At 42.3% G+C, this 25,337-nt stretch overlaps 1 protein-coding gene across 1 annotated transcript in view; it reads left to right on the forward strand.

Moving 5' to 3' along the window:
• The window catches only part of ERBB4 (erb-b2 receptor tyrosine kinase 4), a 596,557-nt gene that overhangs the window by 483,435 nt on the left and 87,785 nt on the right, over positions 1-25,337 (forward strand). Inside the window, exon 20 of the mRNA XM_034065367.1 lies at positions 15,811-15,996. Within this exon, the coding sequence (XP_033921258.1) occupies positions 15,811-15,996 (186 nt within the window). The remainder of the gene's footprint in view (positions 1-15,810; positions 15,997-25,337) is intronic.

The raw sequence follows: 25,337 nt of genomic DNA on the forward strand, positions 1-25,337 counted from the left end.
GGCTTTCATATTTTGGACTTGCCAAGTACAGGTGTATTTTGTCAACAGTTACTTCTTAGTGAATTGTGTATGTCCTTGTACTTGCAAAGAAAACTTAGCAATACTCTTAGAGAGGCTCTGGAAAATGCAAAGCCTCCTGTAACCAGTGGTTTGTGTACAGAGAGAGTACTTAGGACACTTCAGCATCTACAGAAAGAGCTGATGTAGATGTTAGTGGCTTTGTCTGTAGGGTCTGGTTAAAACTTCTAATGTTGGCAGAATGTAAGTCTAAAAGTGCTTTGTGAGCTCCTGAAATTCTGCTAAATGTTATGCTAAAAGAGTAAAGAACAACAATTTGGCTACTGGGCTGTCATTTCAGCATCTTGAACACCTACTAATGGATCTGTAATGACTATAATGATATAATGCATGATGTTAGCACCTGCTATGGCCAAACACCTCCCACCTTCCTTCCATCAGGGGATGATGAATTGGCCATCATCAAAAAGTACTATTTCAGTGTTTGGAATTTTGAGTCTGGGAGTTGCAGCAATCTTGTTTACCAGCTTTCTCCACACATCCCTAACTAGTTCTTTTTCTTTTCCCTTGCTCCCTGCTTTTATACATAGCTTTTATCACTGCAGTAGTCTGTGTCTGTTACAGCAATGCAATCTGGAGTGTACCAAGTAACCCATACTGCCTTCTCCAGGATAGAAGCAGAAAGTACATGTGGGAACAGCTGAGGGACCTTGGAGGGGAGCTTAGTCTGGAGAAGAGAAAGCTCGGGACCTTATCTCTCCCTACAACTGACAGGAGGTTGTAGTGATGTGAGGTCAGTCTCTTCTCCCAGGTAACAAGAGATGGGACAAGAGGAAACGGCCTCAAGCTGCACCAGGGCAGGTTTAGATGGAGCTGAGGAACAATTCCTGCCCCACAGGGTGCTCAGGCATTGGAACAGGCTGCCCAGGGCAGGGCTGCAGGCACCGTCCCTGCAAGTGTTCACACAGCGTGGAGATGTGGCCCTCAGTGCCATGGGGCAGTGGTGGCATTGGCAGTGCTGGGAATGGTTGGACTGGATGATCTTGAAGGTCTTTTCCAACCTGATTGATTCCATGATTCTGTGACTTCTGTGGTTTGTTTTCACCATGCAAATGTTATTGCTACTGTTTTGTAACATGTAGGTTTGCTTTTTTTGCACGTTTCTGAATACATACTATTTCTGTAATGATTTCATAGTCTAAAGAATTTCCCCTGGTGTGTTGAAGTGGGTAGGTGCTTAAGTTGTGGAGCATAGTTTCTCCTCCTTGGCTGGTCACACTTCATCATCCCCAGGAAGGTGCTGAAATTGAATTGAGAATGCAGTTGTTCTTGCTAGTGTGGGAGGGGACTCACCAGTGGCCACAGTAGGTGTCAGTAGAGAAGGGTGTTCTGCTCCTCACATTAGGGCTGGTAACAGAATATATGAGGGTGCTGATTTTTAGGGAGAGAAGGGGCTTGTTGTGGGGAAAGAAGGGAAATATGAAGCTGAGAGGATACTTGATAGTAAAACAGGACTTATAATTTCACTTGTGAAAACAGTTTCCCCCTCCTGAGCCTCAAATTGTGTGGCTGTTATGATTGTCTAACAAGTCAAGTAGCCATTGGTCTGATCGGATGGTTTAACATCAGACCAGTTGCTTGACTGATAATGTAACACATTCTAAAGTCACGCTGCAGTTGGAAAGCATAACAAACCATTTTTGAGGCTGAAAAAAACCCAGTTAAACTAACTTGTCATGGGGAAACAGACAATTGATGAGGGCCTTTCCTCTGTAGCCCTCTAAATTCAGATGTTTCCAAGAAGTAATCCTGTGAGCTGTGAATGTGTCCAGGGTTTTGATCCACTTGCAAGTTTAATCTATCCTCTCTGAACTTAAATGCTCCATTATCTGTTAGAAAATAATTAGAGGCTGCAAGCACAAGTCAGCATACACAGAGTTCCTTGGGAGTCCCTGAGCTCATTGAGATGAAGACAGCTTGACTGATGGTGGTCAGCTGATACTGGGCCAGAAGCTAATAATAGAAGGCAGTCCTGCTTAGCTAGGTGAGAAAGTTAACTTGGGAAAAATTAAACTGAAGGGTTTGGGATTTATGGTTGGAAATAAATTTCCCATTCTCATTTGTTTCCTGGTAAGAGAGCTTCCGAGGCAGTTGGTTTCTTTTACGGTTTCATAATTAAGATCTAGGGGGCTTCTTGACTTTGCCTGGACTTACTGTAGTCCCCCGCTGACTCTAGGAGCAGTGTTCACTGTGTGGCAGAGCATTTGTTAAGTGAAGAGCAAAGGAAGTGACAATGACCTCCACCAGGTGTGCAGCAAACAGGTTAAAGCTGCATATAAGGGAATGATACCCACATTTTTTTTTATGTCTGCCTAATTGACTATATTAATAAAGCAGTCAGATGTCTTGACCTGCAAAAAGAAACAGCTTTTCCTAAATTGCAAGTCTGTCTTACAGTAAAGTCCTCAAGACCATTTGCATTAAACGTAGGAAGGTTCTAAGCTGAAGCTTTTGCTTTTTCTGGCACCTGGTGGCTTTCACAGAGCCATAGGGAGCTCCCTGTGGACACTGGCATGTAGTTTCTTAATTGACAGATGCATTTACACTGAGTCTCCTTGGAATATTCTGCTGTACATGACTATGTAGGTAACTGGAGAAATATTCAGTTCCTTGTATACATTTCCTGCTCCCTAGCCAAGTGTTTGACCCAGCTCTTCAACAATCTGTGTAGATGCTTCTGAAAGCCTGAGAAGACGTTGCTGCTAACAGTAGTGGGCTCCAGGCAGCCCAGAGTCATTTCACTGGCTGCATGGCTGCTTGGGAAATAAAACCGAGTTAATCTTGAACCTCCATTTAAAAGGCAGCTTTAGGATCAAATGAAATCCTTTATGGCAGCAGTGAGACTTTTTCCTTATCTTCTTCTGCTGTCATTTTTGTAAACATCCTCACTTCTACCAGGCATCCATGTAAGAATAGCTGATGATGAACAGCAGTGTTGCTGCCCTGCTTGGCAGTGTGCTTCATCTGCGATTCACACAGGTTTTCTCTCCATCATATGAAGTTGCTAGGGTTGGGCAGCAAGGGCTGACCTAACTCATCTGATTGTAGACTCACATTTGTGCAGTGTCCCCTCTTTCCTCCCACTTATGCTGTAAGTGAGGCCACTTAAGAGGAGAAACTGTTTGCTTGTCATTTCCAGGCACAGAAGCTCACTGTGATTGCAATTACAATTTCCAGCTTGTCCAGAGATGCCAGAAATCAAGCTGTCCTTGAGAGCTCTGCATACCATGTGCAGGCCCCCAGAGTGATCAGCCTCTTCAGAAGCTGGAAATCTGATCACTGCTGAAGGTTGACTGCTTTGAGTCATCCAAAGTTTAACCATTTCAAGGCCACATTTGTGTTAGTTCCATCTTACGTTTTTTATATATGTTTACATCAGTAATTTTCCCTTCTATAGTATGCTAGGGTAAGATGTGCATGTGCGTCAGGTTTCCATATGTAAGAGCATGTGGCTGTACAGAGAAAGTATATACACAGAAGGGATGAAGTACAAGCACAGCCAGCCAGCACAGTCTGTTTGGAAACAATTCTGCAGGCATAACAGCAAACTGGAAAATACAGTGAGGGAAAGAGAGTTTGCCTGCTGCTGGTGATGGGGAAATCTGAGCCCCATGGAAATCAATGGGAGCTGTGAATTCTGCAGAGCCAGGACTTTACCTCTGGAATCATTCTTCCAAGTCTGCCACAGGTTTAAGGGAGAATCACATACTTTAGTGAGTGACTGCTGGTGTAAGATATTCCTAAATGAGTTCAGAAGTATATTGAGAAGCTTTTTGTTGATGGCAATGGCAGAAAATCTGAAGAGTTCGTATTGTATTATGACTTGGAAACCCTGCATAAGGTTTGGGAAATATGTCAGTGGGGAAATCAGGAAGGAGTGTTAGTTTATTCACTGGAAAACATAGCTGGGGATTAATGGAAACCACTAAAAATCCTAATGAAACTCAAGATGTAGTTTTGGCTGTAAAATGGTTTTGTGTGCATGCAAAGGAAACATTTCAAAATGCCATCTTACAGCTGGCTTATTTTTAAAGGTGGGAGGTACACCAATAACATGGTTGATGCTTGTTGCTTTGGAGTGTACATTTGAGCTTCGTTACTGAAACATGAAGTTATTTGCTTTGCTGTATGTGTTGCTGTTATGAAGGTCAGGATCCCATAGTTGTCACTTTTTCCTGGGAAATAGAACAGGCAAAAGATGGGAATACTGAAAAAAGATAATTAGGCAGAGAACCAGTGCTAAGAGTGATACAGGAGAGTTCAGTTGGGAGACTTAATCACAAGCTCTTGGGATTTGTATTTCCATTATGAGTTTTCTGTTGCTTATGATACCACAGGTCTCTAGTTCTTGGCATTGTGCTTCATGTTGCCACCCTTTACTATATATTTTAGGTCTGGATCTGAGCAGGAATGCTTTCCTCTAGATTCGTACTTTCCTAGGACTTCCATGCTTTGTATCTGGATGTCGGCCTTTAGGAGAGCAGTCTTATTAAGTAAAAAATTCTACTGGATAATGTAATTTGGGGGACTCAGCTTCCAACATGATAGTGCCTCCAGGTGCCAGTCTTTTCCTGTGCAAAACCAGTGGATGGTGGGATTTAAGGCAGAGGGGGAGATGTTACCTGTGCTGGAACAGATCCTGCTGGAGTGCGGGCTGATGGGCTTGTAATTACAGGCAATAAGAAACAACCTTCCTTAAATGTAAGCAAAGTGACTGGGATACTGGAATTCTTTGCAGAGTCTTTCTGACACTCAGATGCAAAATCCAGAAATGAAACTGACAAAACTTGGGAAGATGGAAGATGGGATTATTGAGTAATACTTGGTATGTTATGAGAAGAAGCTGACACAGATACCCAGTTTTATAGCAGACTTGGACACACAGAATTGGGCCACTAGTGCTGACTAACCACTAAAAGAAACTGAATTTAAGAAGCCTGTATTTAAGAGACTTCATATTACTTTGTGGTTTTGCTTTGTGCCCCTAGCTCACATTAGCAATAGAAAACAGGCATACATTAATGTTTAAGTTCCTAAAGGGCAGTGCTTATGCCAGAATGTTGCCACACTGATAAAAAATGCAGGTTTTTATGGGACCTCTGTTAGTAAAAAAGAGGTACTGTTTCCACAGGCTTAACTGTAATGCATCCCAAACAAGCCATCACTAGTTCGAGGTTAATGGTGAACCTAATGAGGTTTCAGGAGAAGACTGAAGAAGAAATGTCTTGATATTTAAGTCAGCTGTAAAACTGCATGTATGTGCTGGGTAATCATTTCTGAAGTATACTTGTCTGTGATTTAGTTCAGTGCCAGATGGATAGGCTATTACATCCCAGGTTTTTCATGAAAGGAGACTGATGGGGCTGTGTGTGAGCTCCAGCACATGCTGCAACTCACAGATCAGCAACAATGCACAAAGTGAGCAAGATCAAAGGGCCCTGGAGGATCAAGACGTTGTATTTGTCATACTTGGGTTTAAACTGCCAAAGTGCCGAGTCAGCTTAAGAGATATCAAGGGGGTTTGTGTTGTAGTGAGGAAAAACAATCCAACACTGTTTTATACATACAAATAAACACACTGTGTCCGTTTTTAATAGATATTGAAGGATACAGAAGCACAGGCTTACAGGAGCTGAACTTGAAGTATCGCTGTTGGAATATCTTTTATCTTCAAGATACTGTAGTTCAGGATACTTCTGCCTTAGTGATTACCCTTAAAGATTAAGTGTTTTTCATATGTCAGTGCTGATCCAGACACCTCTGATACATCAGCAACTGTCACAGATTAATAAAAATGAAATCATTAACATCTGTTCATATTAATATTCTGCATATTATTTCCAAGTGATAGTAAGCTATCCCTATTGCTGCTTGTCACATAGTTGGAATGGAAGAAATAAGACAAAGAAATCTGGTACATGACTGGATTGCTGGTACTCTTTGTAGTACTCGGCTGATACCTTTTAGACTTCACTGCAATAACTAGGACAAACAGCTACAGCTGAGGTCACAGCGTGGCTGGCAGTCCACTGATCAGTAATTACTGGTTTGAAATGCTTGGACCTTCAATACTGAAACTGTAGTTCCAAAAGGAAAAGGTTTCACAGAGCAATATTTTCTGTATCAACTTTGGTGTTGCTTCCTGTTGTAATATACAGCATCACTTGCACCTACTCAGATCAGAAACCCTTTGTGCTGTGAAACATGGTGAGCTTGTGTCTGCCTCGAAAAGCTTTCAGTCAAGCTAAAAACAACAGATAAAGGATAGAGAAATTGTTATTTTTCTTATACCCACTTCTAGATGGGAACAGAATGTGAATAACAACACAGATTTCATCACCTGTAAGCTAATTGTTTATTGGTTCTTTATTAATTGTTATTTTGAGTCATGTTCTGGTTTTGAATTGGCTTGGAGTGTTTGCTTAGAAAAGCAGATACTATATGAGGTTTGTTTTCAGACAAAACTGTTATCCACTTACCAGTAACACATCTCCAGTGTTCTTTTCAAACACCTCTTGTTAGCAGTCAGTGCTTTCTTCCAAGTCTGGTATTTTGAAGAAGTGGATGACACTTGAGAGAAGGTAAATTGTGTATTAGCAACAGAAGAGAGAGAATAGGTAGGCTTACCTCTTAGTTACTTACAATGTGATTACAGTTGTGTCCTGAAGAGTTCTGCTTTATGCAGAATATCAGCTTTTTAATTACACGGACAAATATGCACTGTACAAAATAGAACTGCATGGGTTTCAGAGAGACCAGGGCCTGTTGTTATCTTAATGCTTTACATGACAAAAGATATAAAAATGTTTTAGTAAATACAGCTATGTAGATTTTTGAGCTATGCTGAGAAATTGCAGCTGTGTTGTATTTGCTCAGTATGAGCTTCAGAGGCATTCCTTGATAGGAATACCTTGATACCTTGTATAGGTAAATTCTATTATATAGAGCACTATCAATGCAAAGGTAGGACATAGCCAAGTTAAATTAGAGTTTATATGGTGGATATGTAAGACCTCAATAAAGTAGAACATGGAACAATTCCCAAGGCTTCAATTTACTGATTGGAGGTAACGTCAGTGGAGAAGCAACCCCCAGATTGAATCTGTAATGCATTGTTCCTGGGATTGAGGATGTTTGGGGGGCAGGCAGCATCTTTCAATGGAGTTCAGTGGGATCATTTGTATGTATTTATATAAGAAGGATTTAGCTCTTTGTTTTGTAATGCCAAGTAAATTGTTGTTCTTTAAAATGAAGTGTTGGTTTAGGTCAGTGGCTACAGTCACCTGCTAAAAATAGAAGTCCTCTGAGAAGTTATGTTAATAATGAAAGTGTTTGGAAAGAAACGGGGTTTGAAATGAGGGAAGAAAGTGGTTTTCCTCAGTTAAATGTTTTCTTGGCAAGATACTGAACAGATATTTCTTGGTAAAATACATTAATTTGCAGGAATGAAAAGGATGAGTTTCTGCTGAAGCTTTTCAGCAGGAGATAAATTCCAGTCAATTCCTCAGCAAGGAGATGTTTCAGAAATACAATAGTGATTGAAATACCTGTTTTGTCATTTTCTGAATGAACTCTGGTGGGTTTTTGTTTTGAAGCCATTGGTTATTTCTTAACTCAGACTCTGTTTATTAGGCAGGAATGCTGTCAAATCCAAATTGCAATATTACACATTTTCATGTGTGATTAAGTTGTGGACAGAAGGGAGAAGGAGTGGGGGGACTGGGCACTTTGGCTTTAGCTGAGGACAGGATGGGGAATGTTTTCCAGTGCTGGGTCTTGTCTGAGGAGCTGAATGCTGTGTTCTGCCTGATTTTAAGCAGAGCAGGGAGGTGCTTCTGATTCCTCTGTGACTAATCTATCAGGTGAGAGCACAATTTACATTCTTGACAGTGCTGTCATTCAGATGAGAACATAGATCCAAGTGAAACACCAGACTACCTAAAGTTATTGATGTCATGCTAGTGACAGCTTGGCAAGCTCTCAAAGTGTCCCAGAGCTCCAGAAAGTGTCTTAAACTACACTGTGTCAACATAGACATGTTTCTTGCTCAACTAAAACTTGCAGATCAGCCCTCTGGCCTACAGTTGAGCTGGTGCTGGAAAAGTGACGCTCACTCTGCTTATGTAGCCAGGGCTTCCAGGTTTTCTGACTGTGCTTCCTTTGCCTGAAGTTTCCTAGGCAGTGCCACTTCGAGCCTTTTTTGCTCCCTTTCCTAGACCAGTGGCTGTTGAAAAGCAGATTCACCCAAGGTCAGCCTTGTCAGAGTTTGCTGTAGGAAATGCTAGCAAAAGACGTTTGGGTTTTGCCTTGTAGAGTCCTCTGCTACCACAGCCCTGCAACGTGCACCCAGTGTTCCCTATATCTGCTATTCTAGCAGTGTCCTAAAGCTGAGCGGGATCTATCCAGCAGCAGGGGTAAGGACCACATCACTAGATGGAGAAGGACTTGTCCAGGATGGAGGTTCTATCATGGCAGGTGAAGCACAGGGCAGAGCTCAGCCACACAGCAGTTGGGAGAGATGATGTAGATGGGAGGTGTATGAATTTTGGCAGTGGCAATGATCTTCTTTCAAGCCTATTTTACAGAGGATTTTAATTTCATCTTTGGGAGAAGAGTAGGTCAACAAGATGGTAAAAGAAAGAAAAAGTAGAGAAAGGTGGAGGAAGAACTGTAGAAACTCAGGAGAAAGTAGCAGGCAGAGTGATACTGACAGGAAGAAAGCTCTGTACTACAGGAAATGTGTGGCAGCTTTTGATGACTTTGTGGTTCATTGACGCCAGCTTGTTAACAAATCTGACAGTGAACCAAACAGTCCAATGAAACTTTTGCTTAAATATCACGGTCCCTGTGCAGTGTTTGAGTCCTGAGTGTGATGTTCTTACACAGCTGAATACAAATGAGGGAAACATGGAGATGAATCTACTCTGGATTCTCAGTTGTTGGAGGTGAAATAGTTGGGTTATGCACAAAACATATCTTTGATTAAAGCAACTCTTAATGTTGATGGTACGCTTGATGAAATTATGTTTCAGTCAGATGCTATCCCTTTAAATTGATCTTGAAGGAAGAGGGAGCTTCGAGTGCATGATTATAAAGTAAAGCTTTTCAGCGATAACCAGAAAATTTCAAAGTAATGTCCCAAGACTCCTCAGAAAGGAGTGAGATCTTGATGGATTTTTCTTCCCCCCTCTATCATTCATTCTCTCACCCTTGCCATCACTCAACTTAAATCAAAAACCAAAGCAATAATTCCCTCCTCCTGAAAGGAATCTGCAGCTAAGGCTGAACATGTTTATACGCTGGTCAGCGGTAAAGTCTGTTTGAAAGGATTGCTTTATTAGAATGTACGTTTAAGACTTCAGATATCTTTGCTAGTTACATGAAAACAGTAAGAAACAAATCACTTCTGACAGACTATTCTGAAATAATGACACATGTCACAAACTGTAAGTAAAACATTTGTCACAATTTGATAGAATATTTTTTACCAAGATGTGTGCACACTGTTAAAGCACTTGCATCCACTTTGCAAAGGGGCCAGTCTGAAACTCACTGTTACTTCTGGCATCTTTCAATGGAAATATTCCTGGTTGCTGAGGCCCTGAGCTCTTGACCATTTATGCATAAAAATGAACTGAAAATGGGCTAGAATGGGCTTTCTCATCACAAGACTCGATATTTTCATGCAGAGTTCACAGACAGACTGGTGGGATTTGTCTACTGACTTGGATGTTTGATGGAAGATCTTCACTTTGCTGCTTGTGCATAGAGGTCTGTTCCTTTAGACTTGAGATTCCTCCTCAGCTGTCTAACATGGTCTCTGATGAATTGGGAGACTTGGTACAAAGTCAGCAGGAGGAAATAAGGAGCATATGGTGTGTGGGTTATACAAAATGCATCTCTTACACCTAACTATAAGCACTTAAGCCCTGATGGAGTCAGATGGTTGCCCATGCCCTCAGTGTTTGCAGGACAGGGATCATGATACTGGTTTTTATTTGTTTTTATTTTGTGTTGATTCAAGATATATAGTGAGACAGATTCACGTCTATAAGCACGTGAAGGTATCTATTCCTACATTAATATGACCTACTGTTTCTCTAAGGTAGGCACAGAATATTGACCCAGCAGTCTGTAAGCATCACCTGCAAGAGGGAGAGCTTTCAGATCCCTGAATTGGGATAGTTTCATCTAAGTGTTTGGAGGAAAGTGGAATTTGAATCCCATGGGGCAATTGCATGTGTTTGAATTAAGTGTCAAGAGTGCAGTCTGGGCCTCTGCAGTGTTGAGTCAGTGAAGACTACATACCCTCTGTGCTGTGTGCAAGTGCTGTGACAAGCAGAGGAGTCTCAGAGGGTATTTCTGCTCTGAGAAATGCAGCACATTTAAAGACACACACCACCTCCAGAAAAGGCTGTGTACCCACTTAGCAGTGCCTCAGCCAGAGACCTCTCCTTCCCTTCCCTCCCCAATGTCTGCTCCTAATGATGAGTATACACCAGTTTATGGGAATGCAGATGTGGCAGTTGATGCTGTTACTGCCCCACTGTTGCTACTATCCCACTATGGGCTCTGATATCCTGTTGGTCTCTGTGACTGCATCTTTCATTTTCAGAAATGGCTGAGACATTTCAAAAGAAGCTTCCCAGAGAGTATCTGCCCAAGTGGTGAAAACCTGCAGCAATGCTGTAAAGCAATTGAAAACAGAATCTTGCATAAGAAATACAGGGAAAGTAGAACAGTAGGGGTCATTGTCATATATGAACAATGTGGCCATGGATGTGGCTATGTGTATACGGTGTGCTGTCTCTCAACTTAAGTACTTGTGCAGACTGCATAGGCTAGGTCAGCTGTAACCTAAAAGATGTCCAAGACCTCGCAAATAAAAGGCATTGAAAATATGTTGGGCTGCCATTTGATCTGCACTGAATTGGGCCAGACCTGCATTCCAGACAGGTGGTTGCCCTGGCCATCAGGAACGCTGTAAAATTAATGTAAAAAGCAGTGTATTCTCTGTAGTATCTCCTGTTAGCACAGCACAGCCCTTGCTTTCAGGAAATGCACTGCACAGTATGAAGTCAGCTTTTAAGTGCATTTATTTACTCTGCAATGATTAGGAAGAACAGAAGGACCGTGTTTTTCTGGCTTGTTTTGTATTGTTTGAGGGCATTTTATGGTGTGAATAGTTAGAAGGTAAAGAAACCAATGATTTTTCAGACATTTTCCCTGCTTACTGAACTCTTTATTGGTTATGTATGTTCATTTGGAACAGTGACATTGACCCTGGGCTTGCTGAATAGGGGCAGCAGGTCTGTGATGTTTCTCCTGCACTTGGTCTTCACGATAGCACATGCATATAGAGCACTCAAAGGGAACATGAGCTAACTGTAAGTTAGCTAGTCCTGGTGCTCTGTTTGGTATGGTCATGGGTGCTCAGGAAGCTCAAGTGTTAAAGAACAAGTCTTCAGAAGAAATATCTTCTCCCATCTGCCAGATATTTAGATCTAATATAACGGCATCATCAATATGGCTTCAGATGCTCATTCTCTTGGTGAGTGAAGTGTTCAGCATCAAGAAGATGAGGTTATCAAGCCCTGCATTAGAAGCTGCTGGGATCCACCACACAGGGAAGGACTCTTAATGACACAACCTGTTAACGTGTTTCAGAGCCTTCGTAGATACCTCAGGAAAGGTCTCTTGATCTGTATTGATGCTCAGATTTTCTTTGGAGCATGGTTGTGGACTCAGCAGGGTGATGGTTCACTGTTAGATCTGCCTGGTTCCAAGACCTCAGGGGTCTCAGAGTTATCTCTGACATAGAATCACAGACTGTTTTGGGTTGGAAAGGACCTTAAGATCATCCAGTTGCAACCTGCTTCCATGAGCAGGGATGCTTCACACTAGAGCATTCTATGATTCTGTGGTCATGCTGGCTAATATTTATGTTCAGCTGTCAGTTATAATTATCAGCAGTAAGGTAGGAAAGGGAGAAGTTATATATTATCTTAAAAGGTATCTGCAGGTGTTACTCAGAGCACCCTTTCTTTCTTAGTCTTAAGAACTGGTTTTTCTTCCTCACCCTGGAAGGCTGAAATGAAAATCCTGCTTTAGTTGGAGTTTGCGTTACTTTTCAGAATTAGCAGTCAAATTAAAGGTATTTCAAACATGACTGTGGGTTATAGATAAATCAGGAAGCAGTGTTAGGCAGGATTTTCAAAGCTATTTAAGGAATGAAGGCAACTTAAGTGACCTGTGAGAAGGGAGTGCCTAGTTCCCTTGATCATCTGTGTTGGCAAGTGCTTTTAGCTGGATGCAACCCTGCATTGTATTATCACAGTGGCAGACAGCTCTCATGAGTTAGCTAAGCTCTATCTGTCTAAGCATGTTTTGGCAGTCTGAGGGCTTCTTCTGGCCTCCCACTGTGGGGATAGCAATTGTACCTCCTCAGACCCCCATTGACATAACTGTGCTGACAGAAACCAGAGTCCCAGGTCTGTTGATGTCTGAATGGGATCAGTGAACATCCCCTTCCTCTTGAGTATGCTACTGTGTTACTAAATGTGCACGATGGATCAGTGTAAAGCATTGAAATAACATATCTTGTTTAATACAGGGTTGTGTATATAAATCACGGGAATTGAGCTTAATGTGGCAATAACTCAGCCACACTCAAAAGGGACAGCAAAGAGGAATGATCAATGTGACATGATTTCTTTATGCAAAATGGCATGTCTGAGAAGTATAATACTGAGTTGAACATGGGAGGCTCAATTGAAGTCACTTGTTATTCTCTCTGTGGTGAGGCTGGTGGGACACAACAGTGGCTCTGCCAAGCTGGGATTAGCTGCCTTCTGCATCAAGGCCTTTCTTTATCAGCCTTCCCCTAGGAAATTAACACCATAAGCACTGCTGTGTATAGAATATACTTACACAGCCTTGGCTTTAAGTAACTCCTTTGAGATCTTGTAGTATCCTCACCTCAGCTGGTCAAGGTTCACCATAGACTGCAAAATATGTCTTAGAGGTAAGGGCAAGCTGGGGTCCACAGTTGCTACCTGGTTTATAGCTGCCTCGTGTATGGCTGCCACACACTGCTGTGATATTTAATACCCGAGTAGCAACAGCTACCAGACACCAGTAAGAGATTTGGTTTGGCTGATGAGTTATTCTTGTGATCAGACTTGTTGCTGCTGCAGATCAATAAAGGAAGGTGTCTGATGTCCAACAGGAGCCTTTCAAAACTCACCACTCCTGTCCTTTCTCAGATGCTCATATGAGGACATGATGTTACAAAGTCTCCTGAGGGAAAGAGAAAATACCAGATCTTAATAATTTCTCTCTCCTCCTTCCCTTTCTTATTTCAACTTCCAAAGGACTGGAGAGAAAGATGAAGCTATTTGGGCCACAGTTCCTACCTCTGCTTGAGACTTCCTGTGTGACTGTGGATAGTAGGTTGTGCTTTTCAGTGTCTTGGTTTTCTCTCCACTAAATCAGAATAAGCACAATATTAAAATCACCTGTATATTTGTGCCAATAGAGACAAGATCTGCAGTTGCGAGGCTCCCAAAAGGTATGGGGAATTGCAGAGGCTGGTTTTGAAGGACATTTTTTGGTATTTTCCAGAACCATTGCCCGAAACTGTTAGAAGAAAATGTGTTTTCCTGTAACAGCAGCATGAGGCAAATGGCACCGCTTGCTTTTGTTATTGTACAGAAGCATCTTTCCTTTGGATTCAGATAGACTTGTAAATAGTAAATAGCTGGAGACTAATGGAGCACGTGCTGCAAAGCTTTCCATCTGATCTCTTAGTATATATTGTTGTCTATATTCTGATCAGTCTCATAGAGAAAAGCCTTCCTGCTCTGAGTTCCTGCAGAAAGCCTTACCTTACTCAGGGAGGGAAAGGGCAACAGTACTGTTCCCTTTTGCATTTGCAGGAGGAAAAATGTGTGGGATAAAAAGCAAACAGGAGGCAGAGTAATTTTGCACTCTGAAACTGGATAATGCAGCTGTCAACAGGTATTTATTCTGATGGCCTCCAGTGACATTTTCTAGTGACAGCAGGAGAGAGGCTAAAATTGTTTCAAGGAGACCCTGTACATGCGAGGTGAATGAGCGAGAACTGTATTAATTGGACCGTGAGTAAGACTACTGGAATTCAGATCCCCTTTCTGATTTGTTGCTTGGAATCTTCCTTGGAGCTCCTCCTCCAGTCATCCCATCAAATAGCCCCTCTTTATTCATTTATTGATTTTATTTCTTCACATACATTTAGGAAGAAAAAGGAAGGAGATGCTCCCCCAGTGGAGGCCATCTGCTCTTATTGGGGGGGGAAACCCTACAATTAGTGTCTTGTTCATCTTTTCATTTTAACAAAAAAATAGAGAGAGAAAGAAAGAGAGAACTATTATGCAAATACTCTGCAATTTGGTTTCAAATATTCTTTGTACTATGATGAGCAATTTCCTTTAATACAAACTCGACCTATTTGCCAGGACTTTCTTTTTTTTTGCCTTAATATAGGGAAGGAAATAACCCCCAAACTTTGATGAGTTGGGGGTATGCTACGTTCCTCTGATGCCAACTTTTTCTTACCCTTTTTTTCTTTCTTTGGCACTATTACAGCTGTTATTCTTTTAAGTTGTCAGAAAGCTGTCGTATGGGGGGTTTAGAGAAAGAAAGAGAACAAAAATAGCTTTACAAAGCCACTGTTTCATCTCAGTTTTCATTGTTCCATTGCCATGATGAAGTGGTCTTGAAATGGAGGACTTGGTGAAAGAGGGAAAAGCTTTCTCTCTGCCTTTTTTGAATGCCAGTTGTTTGAGATGGCAGCATTACCTCCAAGAACAGGTATGTAGGGTTTGTTATAGAGTGCTCCTGGGCTCTTTGTCAGTGGTGTGAACTTAAGGGCCAAATAGCATAGCCAAGCTGAAGTCCTCTGGTCCTTGGTATTGGACAGCTAGCTCGCTAGCTGAAAACCTCTGAAAACTGATGATCTGGGAAATAAAGTGTAGAAGAAAAAAAGGAATATTATTTTCCATTTGCTCTGTGGAAAGCTGAAGCATGCTAAAACCAGAAATAACTCACCTACTGGTAGAAGAGTTTGGAAGAATGAGGAGCTGAGCTAAGAGGCTCAGATTAGAGAGCTGCTGCTTTCTGTAGTAGTCTACTTGTGGCAACAGGAGGAAGGTAGGACTGCTGCTGCTGCTGGGCTACTATTAGACCATCGCAACCACTAGTTTAGGCTGTTGCTGTACAACAGTCATAGGGATGGTAAATGGTCATATCTGAGGGCTTAACGAATCTGCTGACTTTGAATAGGACTTATGAGCATCAGACACATTTGAAAAGTTGACACTAAACCTCCTGATTCTTAACCCTTTGCAGGTTGAACTTTGGGAAAGCTGCAGTTGACATATAAATGTTACGTGCTTAAGCCTATAAAATATTAAGCATAAAATCTGTGATCCACTGAAGCATTTTAGCACAGTTTATTCAAGTATCTTGCCAAATGAGGCCTAACTGACCTTTTTTGCTATATACAAGTGGATGAATGGCATAGTTTGCTTGCATAAAAAATAAACCCTGATGCCTAATGAATTGACCACAAGTTGGGAAAATATATTCAAGAGGATGCTGATCTCCCTTAGATGTTCTGTTGGAGATGGGAAGTGGTCTACACTTAGAGCCTTTCAGCGCACTGGAGTAACTGAGTCACTTGTATTGTTGCAGGAAGCTCTTATCATGGCCAGCATGGACCACCCACACCTGGTGAGACTCCTGGGTGTCTGCTTGAGCCCGACCATTCAACTCGTCACTCAGCTGATGCCTCATGGCTGCCTGTTGGATTACGTTCATGAACATAAGGATAATATTGGCTCCCAGCTGCTGTTAAACTGGTGTGTCCAAATAGCTAAGGTATGTAATTCATGCTGTTCTTTCTGTGTCCTTTACATAACTAGCTGGAAAATGTGACATACAAAAAGAAGATATAAAAACATTGGGGGTTTTCTTGTTTTTGTCTCTGGGTTGTATTCAGGCATGGTTTTCATTCCAGGAAGGTTGGGTAGGTCTTGAAATACATGTAGGGGGTCCCTGTGGGGGTGATGTGGAAGAAGAAATGCCCTGTTAGACATCTGGGCCTGTGCACACAATGTTTCAGCCTCTTCTACTGTTCACTCTTCATAGGCACTAATTTAACCTGATTGTAGTTTTCAACCTTTCTGAATCTGCATTGCCAGTTAAATTCTGATATGCCATCAATTGTCTGCCCCCATGCTGCCAGGAAAATAAATACTCATTTCATGTCACTCCTCTGGGAACCATCATGGTTCTGCAGTGTTTAAGACCTATCACAACAGCTGAGGCTGGAGGGTAATACTGCTCCCCTCTGCAGAATGGGAAATCTCAAGGGCTGGTTCCTGCTTTGCTTGCCATAATATAATGCTTTCCTGTGGGGTTTTGGGAGCAAGAGTGAAGCTATTGTCATTTAGATCCAGACTGCTTCAGCTGAGGCAGAACATGAATGCAGGCCTAATGTAATCCTTGCACAGTGGGTTATCTGTGTTTTAGGTATGTTTAGGTATTCTGTGTTGTACTAGGCACAAGTTATTGCCAATCAGTTGTAAAAACTAACAACACATGGGGTTGCAGAGGGCTATAGTTTTTCATCCAGCCTTGACTTTTGTTCAAGGAGAGGAGGGGATTGAGCTTCATCATAAATAGGGACTGTTTTCTTTCCAGGACCAGATCCATTGTCAAACCTGCCTGAAGGTTACAGTAAATGAAATTATACTGGGTGGAGGTGTTGATCCATAAAAGAATGGGGGGGGAATCCCAAACCCACATTCTGATGTTTTGCAGCATTTTGTGGGTGTGTTAAGATCTGTGGTTCTGCTGTTCTGTGGTGGTAAAGCAGCCAGAGCTGCATGGAACATTGGAACACCCTGTTGGGGATGTGCAAAGATTTATTTAGGGCTGTTATCAGACTGAGGAAGGAGGGGGAGAAAACACATATTCCTGTTTGAGTCCTTTCTCTCAACACAACCTCCTTCCCATCTGTTTCCGTTCTCTTGATTGATACTGGCTGTTAATATTTATTACAGTACGTTTACACAGTGGCATATGTGAAAAGATAACCCACCTTTATTTCCACTTTGTGCGTGTATTTGGCCACTGATTCACTGGACTAATAGCTGGACTTGCTTTGCTCTGGACTTCATGTGGGAGGCTGATTTAGTGATCGACAGTAGAGGCTTATAGGGCTGACAGTTCTGTGGGAGGGTCTGGGGAAGGCAGGTCATGGTTTCCCCACAATGATCCCTATCAAAGTGAAACAGGTTCTAAACTGATTTTATTGTAAATGGTTTCAGTGTAATATGGGGATTGGATTTGGGTAGAATGATTTGAAAATCATTGCCTGCCACTTTTCTTGATCACCATGTGATGTGGGAGGAGAAGTTGAAGTATTACAGGTATTTGAGTTATGAGATGGTAGGTAACCAAGCAGTACAGTGAAGTGAGATTATACACGTAATATTAGCTGATGAAGTGTCAGGAAGAGAAAGGGAGTTTCTCTATAACAAAAGGTGGGGTATTATTGAAGGGAATTTTAGTGAAGTTTATTGAAGTTTAATTAAATTCATCTTCTTCTGCATTACAATAATCATGAGGTTAATTTTGCTTTGGCCTCACATTACAGCACGAAGCTCGTTCACTTGGCTACTCATAAAGGGGACAGCAACAAGTGGCTGTTTCCTTGGAGAAGTGCAGGAGCTGGTTCATGTGGCTGGTCTCTTAACTCTGGGCTACCACAGTTTGTCTGGGTTGTTTTCTCCTCAGTTTCTTCATGTGTCCCTTTCACTTCTCTAATTTTTCCTGCAGTGGTTGGTACTGGGCTTAAGAGAATCAGTACATATCTGACAGGGATTTCTGTGTTTTGCTGCTTTAGTGTGCACAGTAGTGGTAGGGATGGCTTGTTATACTTGAGGAGGGCACCTCAAGTGATGAATGCTTGCACACCATGCCAATGTGTGCAAGTACATTGCACTCCTAGTGCAATCCTAGTCTGGGAGCAGACTCCAAAGAGTAAAAACATACCTTTTATTTTCTTCTTGTCTTTGGAGACCTTCAGTAACAGTTGTGTGTTGGAAATCCTCCCTGTCAGGTTGAAACTATAATATCTTCAATATTATATAGGAGGCTATCAGTGAAGAGAGGAGAGAGATAGGGGCCTATGAGGCTGTGCACACTACACAGTGTATGAGTAATGCAAGCATTGCACAGAATTTCCTGCATCTCACTGTGCTTGCTGATGGGATACAGGAATGCCTCTTCCCTTGTGGTCTCTCAGATTGTAATGTCAATTGGGGTTAGAGGAAACACACGAGAAAATGTTTCAGAACTGGTAGGAAAAATAATCTTTGAGATCACCAGACAAGGAGTCCCCTTATCACAAAAAGTGGAATAAATGTGCTAGTCCCCTGCTAGCAGCAGGGGAGCAGTAATACTTGTTTTCCACTCATCTGTCACATTTAACAGTGACTGGGAATCAGTCTGCAGCCTGCAAATAGGAAAGATTCAATTTGCCTACAAATAGACTGGTCTCCAGAGGAATGAGTGTAGAAGGTGACTATTGCATCAAGTACAAGTTTCCATTCACTGTGGGAAATCTCTGTGTATCCCATGTACATGTATCCACTGTGCTCATGTTTCAGGATCTGCCATACAGCTTGAGAACGTTTCTCCGTATCTTGCTTTTCTACATTGCAGGTAATGATTGGTTGTATCTTTCTGAAAGCTACCAAAACCATGATTAGCAATGTAGTAAGAGACAAAAATGATCAGTCACCTCCCGGTCCCGTTCTCTGCTCCCTGAAGCACTTTCTGGTATCTTCTGCTGGATACATCTTCCTATTCCCAGCTTTCCTCGTTTTATGGTGAGGATTTTCCCTGGCAAGGACTAAAGGAATGGGGATTGCCTCCATGCCCAAGCTCAGGCTGATTTTTGCGAATGGTTTAAAATCAAGTTGCTGCTGCAATACAGTTCCTCCCTACTGCGCTTTTCTCCATCTGCCAGTTTGCAGGCATTTATTTATCAGAGTCATTGCTTCAGAGTTCACTTGTTCTGCCAGGCTGTTCGTTTCCATATGCCTCGACTTCTGTACAACTAGATGCAAAAAGTAGTTAGGTTCTATGCCTGGCTGCCAACCTGCATATGGCTCTGGAGATCATTTGTGAAGGTTGACAATAGGGCAGTTATTAAGTATTATCTACTGCCAACTGAAAGAAGCTTGGATGCCTTTTCTTTTTGCATATACAGATTGTGTTGAATTTATTCTGACTGTTGTATCATTGTAGGGTAATTGTGTTCTTCTTTCAGAAGCTGTAGCTTCTTATTTTATGGATAGAAGTTATAAAAATAGAGTAGCCCCCAAGCGTTCTGCATAAAACAAGGTTGTTAGCAGCTGCGTCTAAGGGGCTTCTTCCCTTGTGCTTTGCAAATATGCAAGGCATCTCCTTGTGTCTTGCTTCTATGGGTACTGTCTCACTTAGGGACTGAATGTTTAACCTTTTTCTTTTGAGTTTTTAGCACAGCTTTTTAATGTAGAGCTTGATGTCCAGTTAAAGCAGTAAATTATGCCCATGTATCAAGATACTTCCTAGAGTGGGAACCACAGTGACAGTCTGGGTGCCTTTAGGGTATGAAAGGATGGAATAATACGTTGTGGATGCCCATAGTGTTGGCTACTTGAGGAATAGATTGAGAATCAAATTCTGGAAGGTTAGCACAAGCCTAGAAGTGAATTCTTGATTAGTGAATTATACCTGCGTCAGCCGGTGTATGACAGATACACATGAGTCATAGAATCCCAGAATGGTTTGGGCTGGAAAGGACCTTAAAATCATCCAGTTCCAACCCCCTTCCATGGGCAGGGACCCCTTCCACTGGAGCAGGGTGCTTCAAGCCCCTGTGTCCAACCTGGCCTTGAACACTGCCAGGGATGGGACAGCCACAGCTTCTCTGGGCACTGTGTGACCCGGCACCCTCACAGGAAGAACTGCCTTATCTCCAACCTAAATCTGCCCTCTTTTAAGTTTGAACCCATTACTCCTTGTCTTATCACTACAGTTCCTGATGCAGAATCCCTCTGCAGCATCATTGTAGGCCTCCTTCACACACTGGAAGCTGCTCTGAGGTCCCCATGCAGGAAAAAAAGGTTCTGTGCATTGACATTTCAATGTGTTTGATGTAATTTCTCTCAGCAAGGGCTGCCCAGACACACTCCCTGGCAACTTGGAGTTGGGGGGGGTGACATTCTTATAGAAGTGCGTTCAAAAGAAGAATCATCTTGTGGGTTCTAGTCAGAAGCAGTTGGTTATGCTCTGCTGGTAGGTGAGGTTAACTGTAAGGCACCTGTATTTGAGGCTGTAACCTCTCACTGTTACAGTAATGGAAAAAATTAGCTTAGGTCCTACTGGAATTATTTTCATGGGGCTTTGTGCTGCCAGCCTCTCTCTCAGTGGCATACAGCAATGCATGTTTGCTTCTATAATGTTGCACATAACAATTGCTAAATTCAGCATGGAAATTCAACCCAGGCAGCCCCATCTACTGTTTTACTGTGTTGGGTTTGAGTTTTTTCTGGTACAGTTATGGTTTTATTCTGCATCTATTGATTTGCTTTACATCTGCAGCAGTTTTGCTGAGCAGTGTTGGAATGCAGAGGAGCTTTTCCTGCCCCAAAGAAGGTAGGGGAAGAGTGAGAAGGGAAGCAGTCTTCCACAAGCAGAGCAGCTTCCCTGTGATCACATAGCCTGTGAAGGAGAGCTCAGCTCTCCTGGGTCTTAGCCAGTGCCCCATTCTATTCTGCCCTGTATCCCCCAGGGGCTGCCAGGCCTGGTTTTTGCATCCTGAAATGTAATAATTCATTCACAGCCCTTCAGAATACTAACAAGGTAAAGCAGAAGTAAGTTGATACAGTGGAATGTCATGGAAGGAAAATCAAGTACTTCAGGGGATTATTTTTTATGCCTTTTCAATATAAAAGAATTCTCAAATTACCTTAACTAAAGCCCTGCACAGCAGCAGTTATCCTGGTATGCAGGAAAACAACGTTTGAAAACACTCTAGGAAAGAAAAAGAGAGAGGAACTTGGGGATTGAATTTTAATGAAGCAGATGCACATCCAGTCCTGTTGAGTAGTATTCCAGCACACTTGCAGTCATAGAATCATTTAGGTTAGAAAAGACTTTTCAGATCATCAGGTCCAATTGTAAAACACTGCCAAGTCCACCACTCAACCACGTCCCCTGAGTGCCACATCTACAGGTCTCTTCAATACATCCAGGGGTGGGGACTCCACCAGTTCCCTGGGGAGCCTGTTCCAATGCTTGACAACCCTTTCAGCGAAGAAATCTTTCCTAATATCCAAGCTAAACCTCCCCTGGCTGTTTCCTCTTGTCCTATCACTTGTTTCCTAGAACAGACTAACCTCCACCTCACTACAACCTCCTTTCAAGTACCTTTTCATAGGTAGTTGTAGAGAACAGTAAGGTGCCCCATCAGCCTCCTTTTCTCATTGCTCTAAGAATTCTCTGCAGGCAGTGCAGATCTGCAGCTGGGAGTTTCCATGAGCTATCAAGCTAATGGCACTTTGCAAAGCCTCTCTACTGCTTCTTTCTGCCATCCTGTTCTCCCTTCCTTTTAGCTAGTTCATGTTACTGGGCTCAGTGCCCTTCTGCAAAGGGGCTTGTCCACTGCCTGCTCCCGAAGCCTGTGTCCATGCCAGGCCTTTTAGGAAGATATGTTTTATTATTCCCCGAGGCAGTGCTCCTCAACTGGATGTAAATTCACAGGCTATGTGGAATTCAAAGGATCTATGTTGATTTATGCAAGGGAGAAGCTGACCCAAAATCTGGCACAACACTCGCTTCACATCCAAAATCTAGTGGTTTTGGCCTGTACTCCTCATGTATGGAGTGAGAGAGGCTCAGAGCATAGAGGGCAGAGGCAAGTGAGGTCCCCTTGGCTATACTGTGAGGTGAGGAGCCATTCTCATCTACTAAGACCTGATAGATTAGGAATGACTTGTTAGAGACAGCTTTTGTTGTTTTGCTGCAGATGGGTTGAGGGAGAAGCTGCGTGAAGTGGGAGGAATTGGGGGTGGCAGGACAGGTTGGGAAGAGGTGGAGGATAGTGGCTGTGGTTCAGGGTCTTTCTTTTTCATTAAAGAAGCCTACCCTGCAGCTCAGTGACTATTCCATCATGGAGTGAACAAAGGAGTTTAATGACAGTCATCTATCAGCTGTCCACATTTTAAGCTTCAAGATGTCTCTATTCCCAGAGCTCCTTGCCATGACAAGGCTAATTGTATAATTATAATGCTATACCAACCCCTCCTGACGTGCTCACACTGGCAAGGACCAGGGCTAAGGGCTGTGATAATTATCACTGCAAGCGAGTACATTAGCATAAATGTAGTTTACTAATGGGGCTGCTTTATTAGGATGTGCAGTGTATAGAAGAGTAGAATCTAAACCAAGGGCTATGAAATTAAAGTCATACTGAAACAAGGCTTTCATTGTGTGGAGGCCCAAAATCAAAATAGGTAGGGAAAGTACCATCTTATTCTCCTGAATCCTTCTGTGCAGTTTTCTTATTCCTATTCATCCTGACCATTTCCCTTACTGTGCTCAAAGGCTGGATAACCCCAGATGGCAGATTGAAATGAAGAACCCTTTTTCTCATGTAGCTGAAGAGCTGTCACTGGAAGAAGATTTGCCATCAAGTCTCAGAGGGAATTACCCCACCTTGTCCATACCTTAGGACTCCCTTGGTACTGCTAGGTAGCTCCCTGGGTTACAGAAGCTCAGCTGAACTTTAGAAGCCATTGCAAGAAAATACAGGTGGATCTTATAGAATCCTGTATCATAGCTTTTAACTTCTAAGTGGTGGAAGGAGACAGCTTCCTTTCTTGCTGTGGTTAACTGAACTGGCCTGAGTTTTTGTGAGGCACTGAAGAAGTTTCTTTCGATCGTCTTAGATATTAAGTTTGGGGGGATTTTTCCATCAACACAGAGCAGTAAATAAACGCTAGGACTTCGTTCATGTTGTCTAACCTTCCATGCTCAGATTAATGGGGGCACAATTGAGTGCAGTCATTACTAGAATGCTGCTACATAGGATCAGGACCTAGCGACTCTTCTTGACTGCTGCTTGCTGTGGCTGGAAATAATTCTCCAAAGAAATCAGGGAATTTAATCCTAGTAAAAATAATTACAGCATCTCTGCACTTCATGTGTTTCCTTGGAGGGCACAGGTTTCCATGCTTTCTTGTGTAGTTACGTACCTATTTATGGAGATACCCATGCAGTTCCCTCCTTTCTTCACTGGTTGTTTCACCTGCAGTACTGAACTGGTTTAGTAATGCCTTTATCTTTTCTACCAAGCACAGTTGTCAACAGAAGTTTGCTTTGAAAAGTATTAAAATGAAGGCAGGCACAATAAAATTCATCAGGTTAAATGTTGAACAAGTTTTTCCCATTCCTTTAATTTCTTTCTCTCCTCATCTCAGACTGATTGTCTACTTGCCAAATTCATGCTCTTTCTTTCTGTGTTATTTTGTCCTTTGCTTTCTTTACTCCTGTCTTTCCTGTACTTTTATAGTGTCTTGTGTCAACCTCTGTACCCTGTTGCTCTTTCTTCAGAGTTGTCATTTCTTCTTTGTTTTCATTCTCTGGCTGCTTGGCTCCCTCTAGCTGGTACCCATCCAGTGCTTTGAAAGAGCACAGGAGCATTATGCCTGCTACCCACCAGAGTTTTTGTGTTGTGTCTCATCACAGGGCTTGGAAAGCACCTCAATTTCCTCATTTCTCTCATAGTAATGCATTTGGTTTTGAGGGTTTTAATACCGCCTAACTGATGACTTCATGAACCCCATGTCTTGTTCTGGGGGAGGGATATTTGAATGTGAAAAGTTGCATCAGAATCACAGGAACAAAAATGTAAGCTTGGGTTTATATAAAAATTATAGAGATATCTTTCTTCCAGCTTTGTGCTCTTACCTCTGACCCTCAAATACTCTTTTGCGTGCTGTAATAACCTCACTATGATAGTGTTTGAGTTGTTTGCTGTCTTCAGTGTGTCTGTATTTGGTCATTAGCTCTAGAGCTGGGTGGAATGACTCAACCTTTGAAGGTGACTCCACTCAGGATGCTGTCTGGAAGACAGGCGTAGGCAAACCCTGTAGCTTTCTGACAGCTTAATTTGCAGGGGAATAAATGTGAAGGGTGCTGGTGATGACAAGGTCACACAAAACAGGTACTGGAGGACTAAGCTATGGTTGCAACTACTGACACAAGTGTGGCTGATTTCTGCAGAGTATCTTGCATATTGTGTAAGAGAGCTGTACCCCTCTGTACTGAGTAGGGCTCTGTGAGCAGGATGTTAACTTGCTTTCAGTTTCACAGTGACCAGGAGAGGTTTCTAGTGGGTAGTAATCATTCATTCTCCTTTCTTAATCTGATGGTTTCTGGATTATCTAGGCTTCCTCTTCCCTTCCCCCAAAAATCCAGTGTTCCATGCTTCAAAGTTATTGGAAAAAAGCAGAGAGGCAGATTTCCAGCCATTTACAAATCACAGCAGCCTTTGCAAAGGCACAGAAATGAGCAATTTATTGCACAGAGATAGACATCTTACTGTTTTGTTTAAATGAAAGGTGCACTTAGCACTGACATTTATAGGCCCTCTGATACTGGGGACCTGACAGCTGGAGGCTACAGAAGCCCAAAAGGTTGGCTTTGCCTGAGCATAACAGCTTATTGTCAAGTACACTGAGATGCACTGGGGGGGGGGGGGGGAAAGAAATACCAAACCTTAGGTATTTTTCCTAGCAGTCCCCGACAGACTGGCTTGGGAAAGCATTATTGAAAACCACTCCTAAATCAAATTCAAGATTATTATAGGCGCGCCTACTGTGGTCTGTCAGGATTTCCATTATAAGCCCATATTTTTCAGGTCTATAACTTGACCATAAAATTCCACTCTGGACTGTGACTTGGCATAAAATGTCTCAGCCCAAAGCATTTCTATTATTATTACTATTCAAGAGATATATGTATTTGGCTATTTTTGAGTTGCTGGGGTTCAGAAACAAAAGCTGGATTTTTCTCTGTCTATAGCCATATATTAGATGTCTTTTTTCCCTAGTGAATACCTTTATTTCAACACTGTATTTTATAAGATAACTTACCCAGCT

This window comes from Melopsittacus undulatus, chromosome 8 (assembly GCF_012275295.1).
Source record: "Melopsittacus undulatus isolate bMelUnd1 chromosome 8, bMelUnd1.mat.Z, whole genome shotgun sequence".
Taxonomy (NCBI): domain Eukaryota; kingdom Metazoa; phylum Chordata; class Aves; order Psittaciformes; family Psittaculidae; genus Melopsittacus; species Melopsittacus undulatus.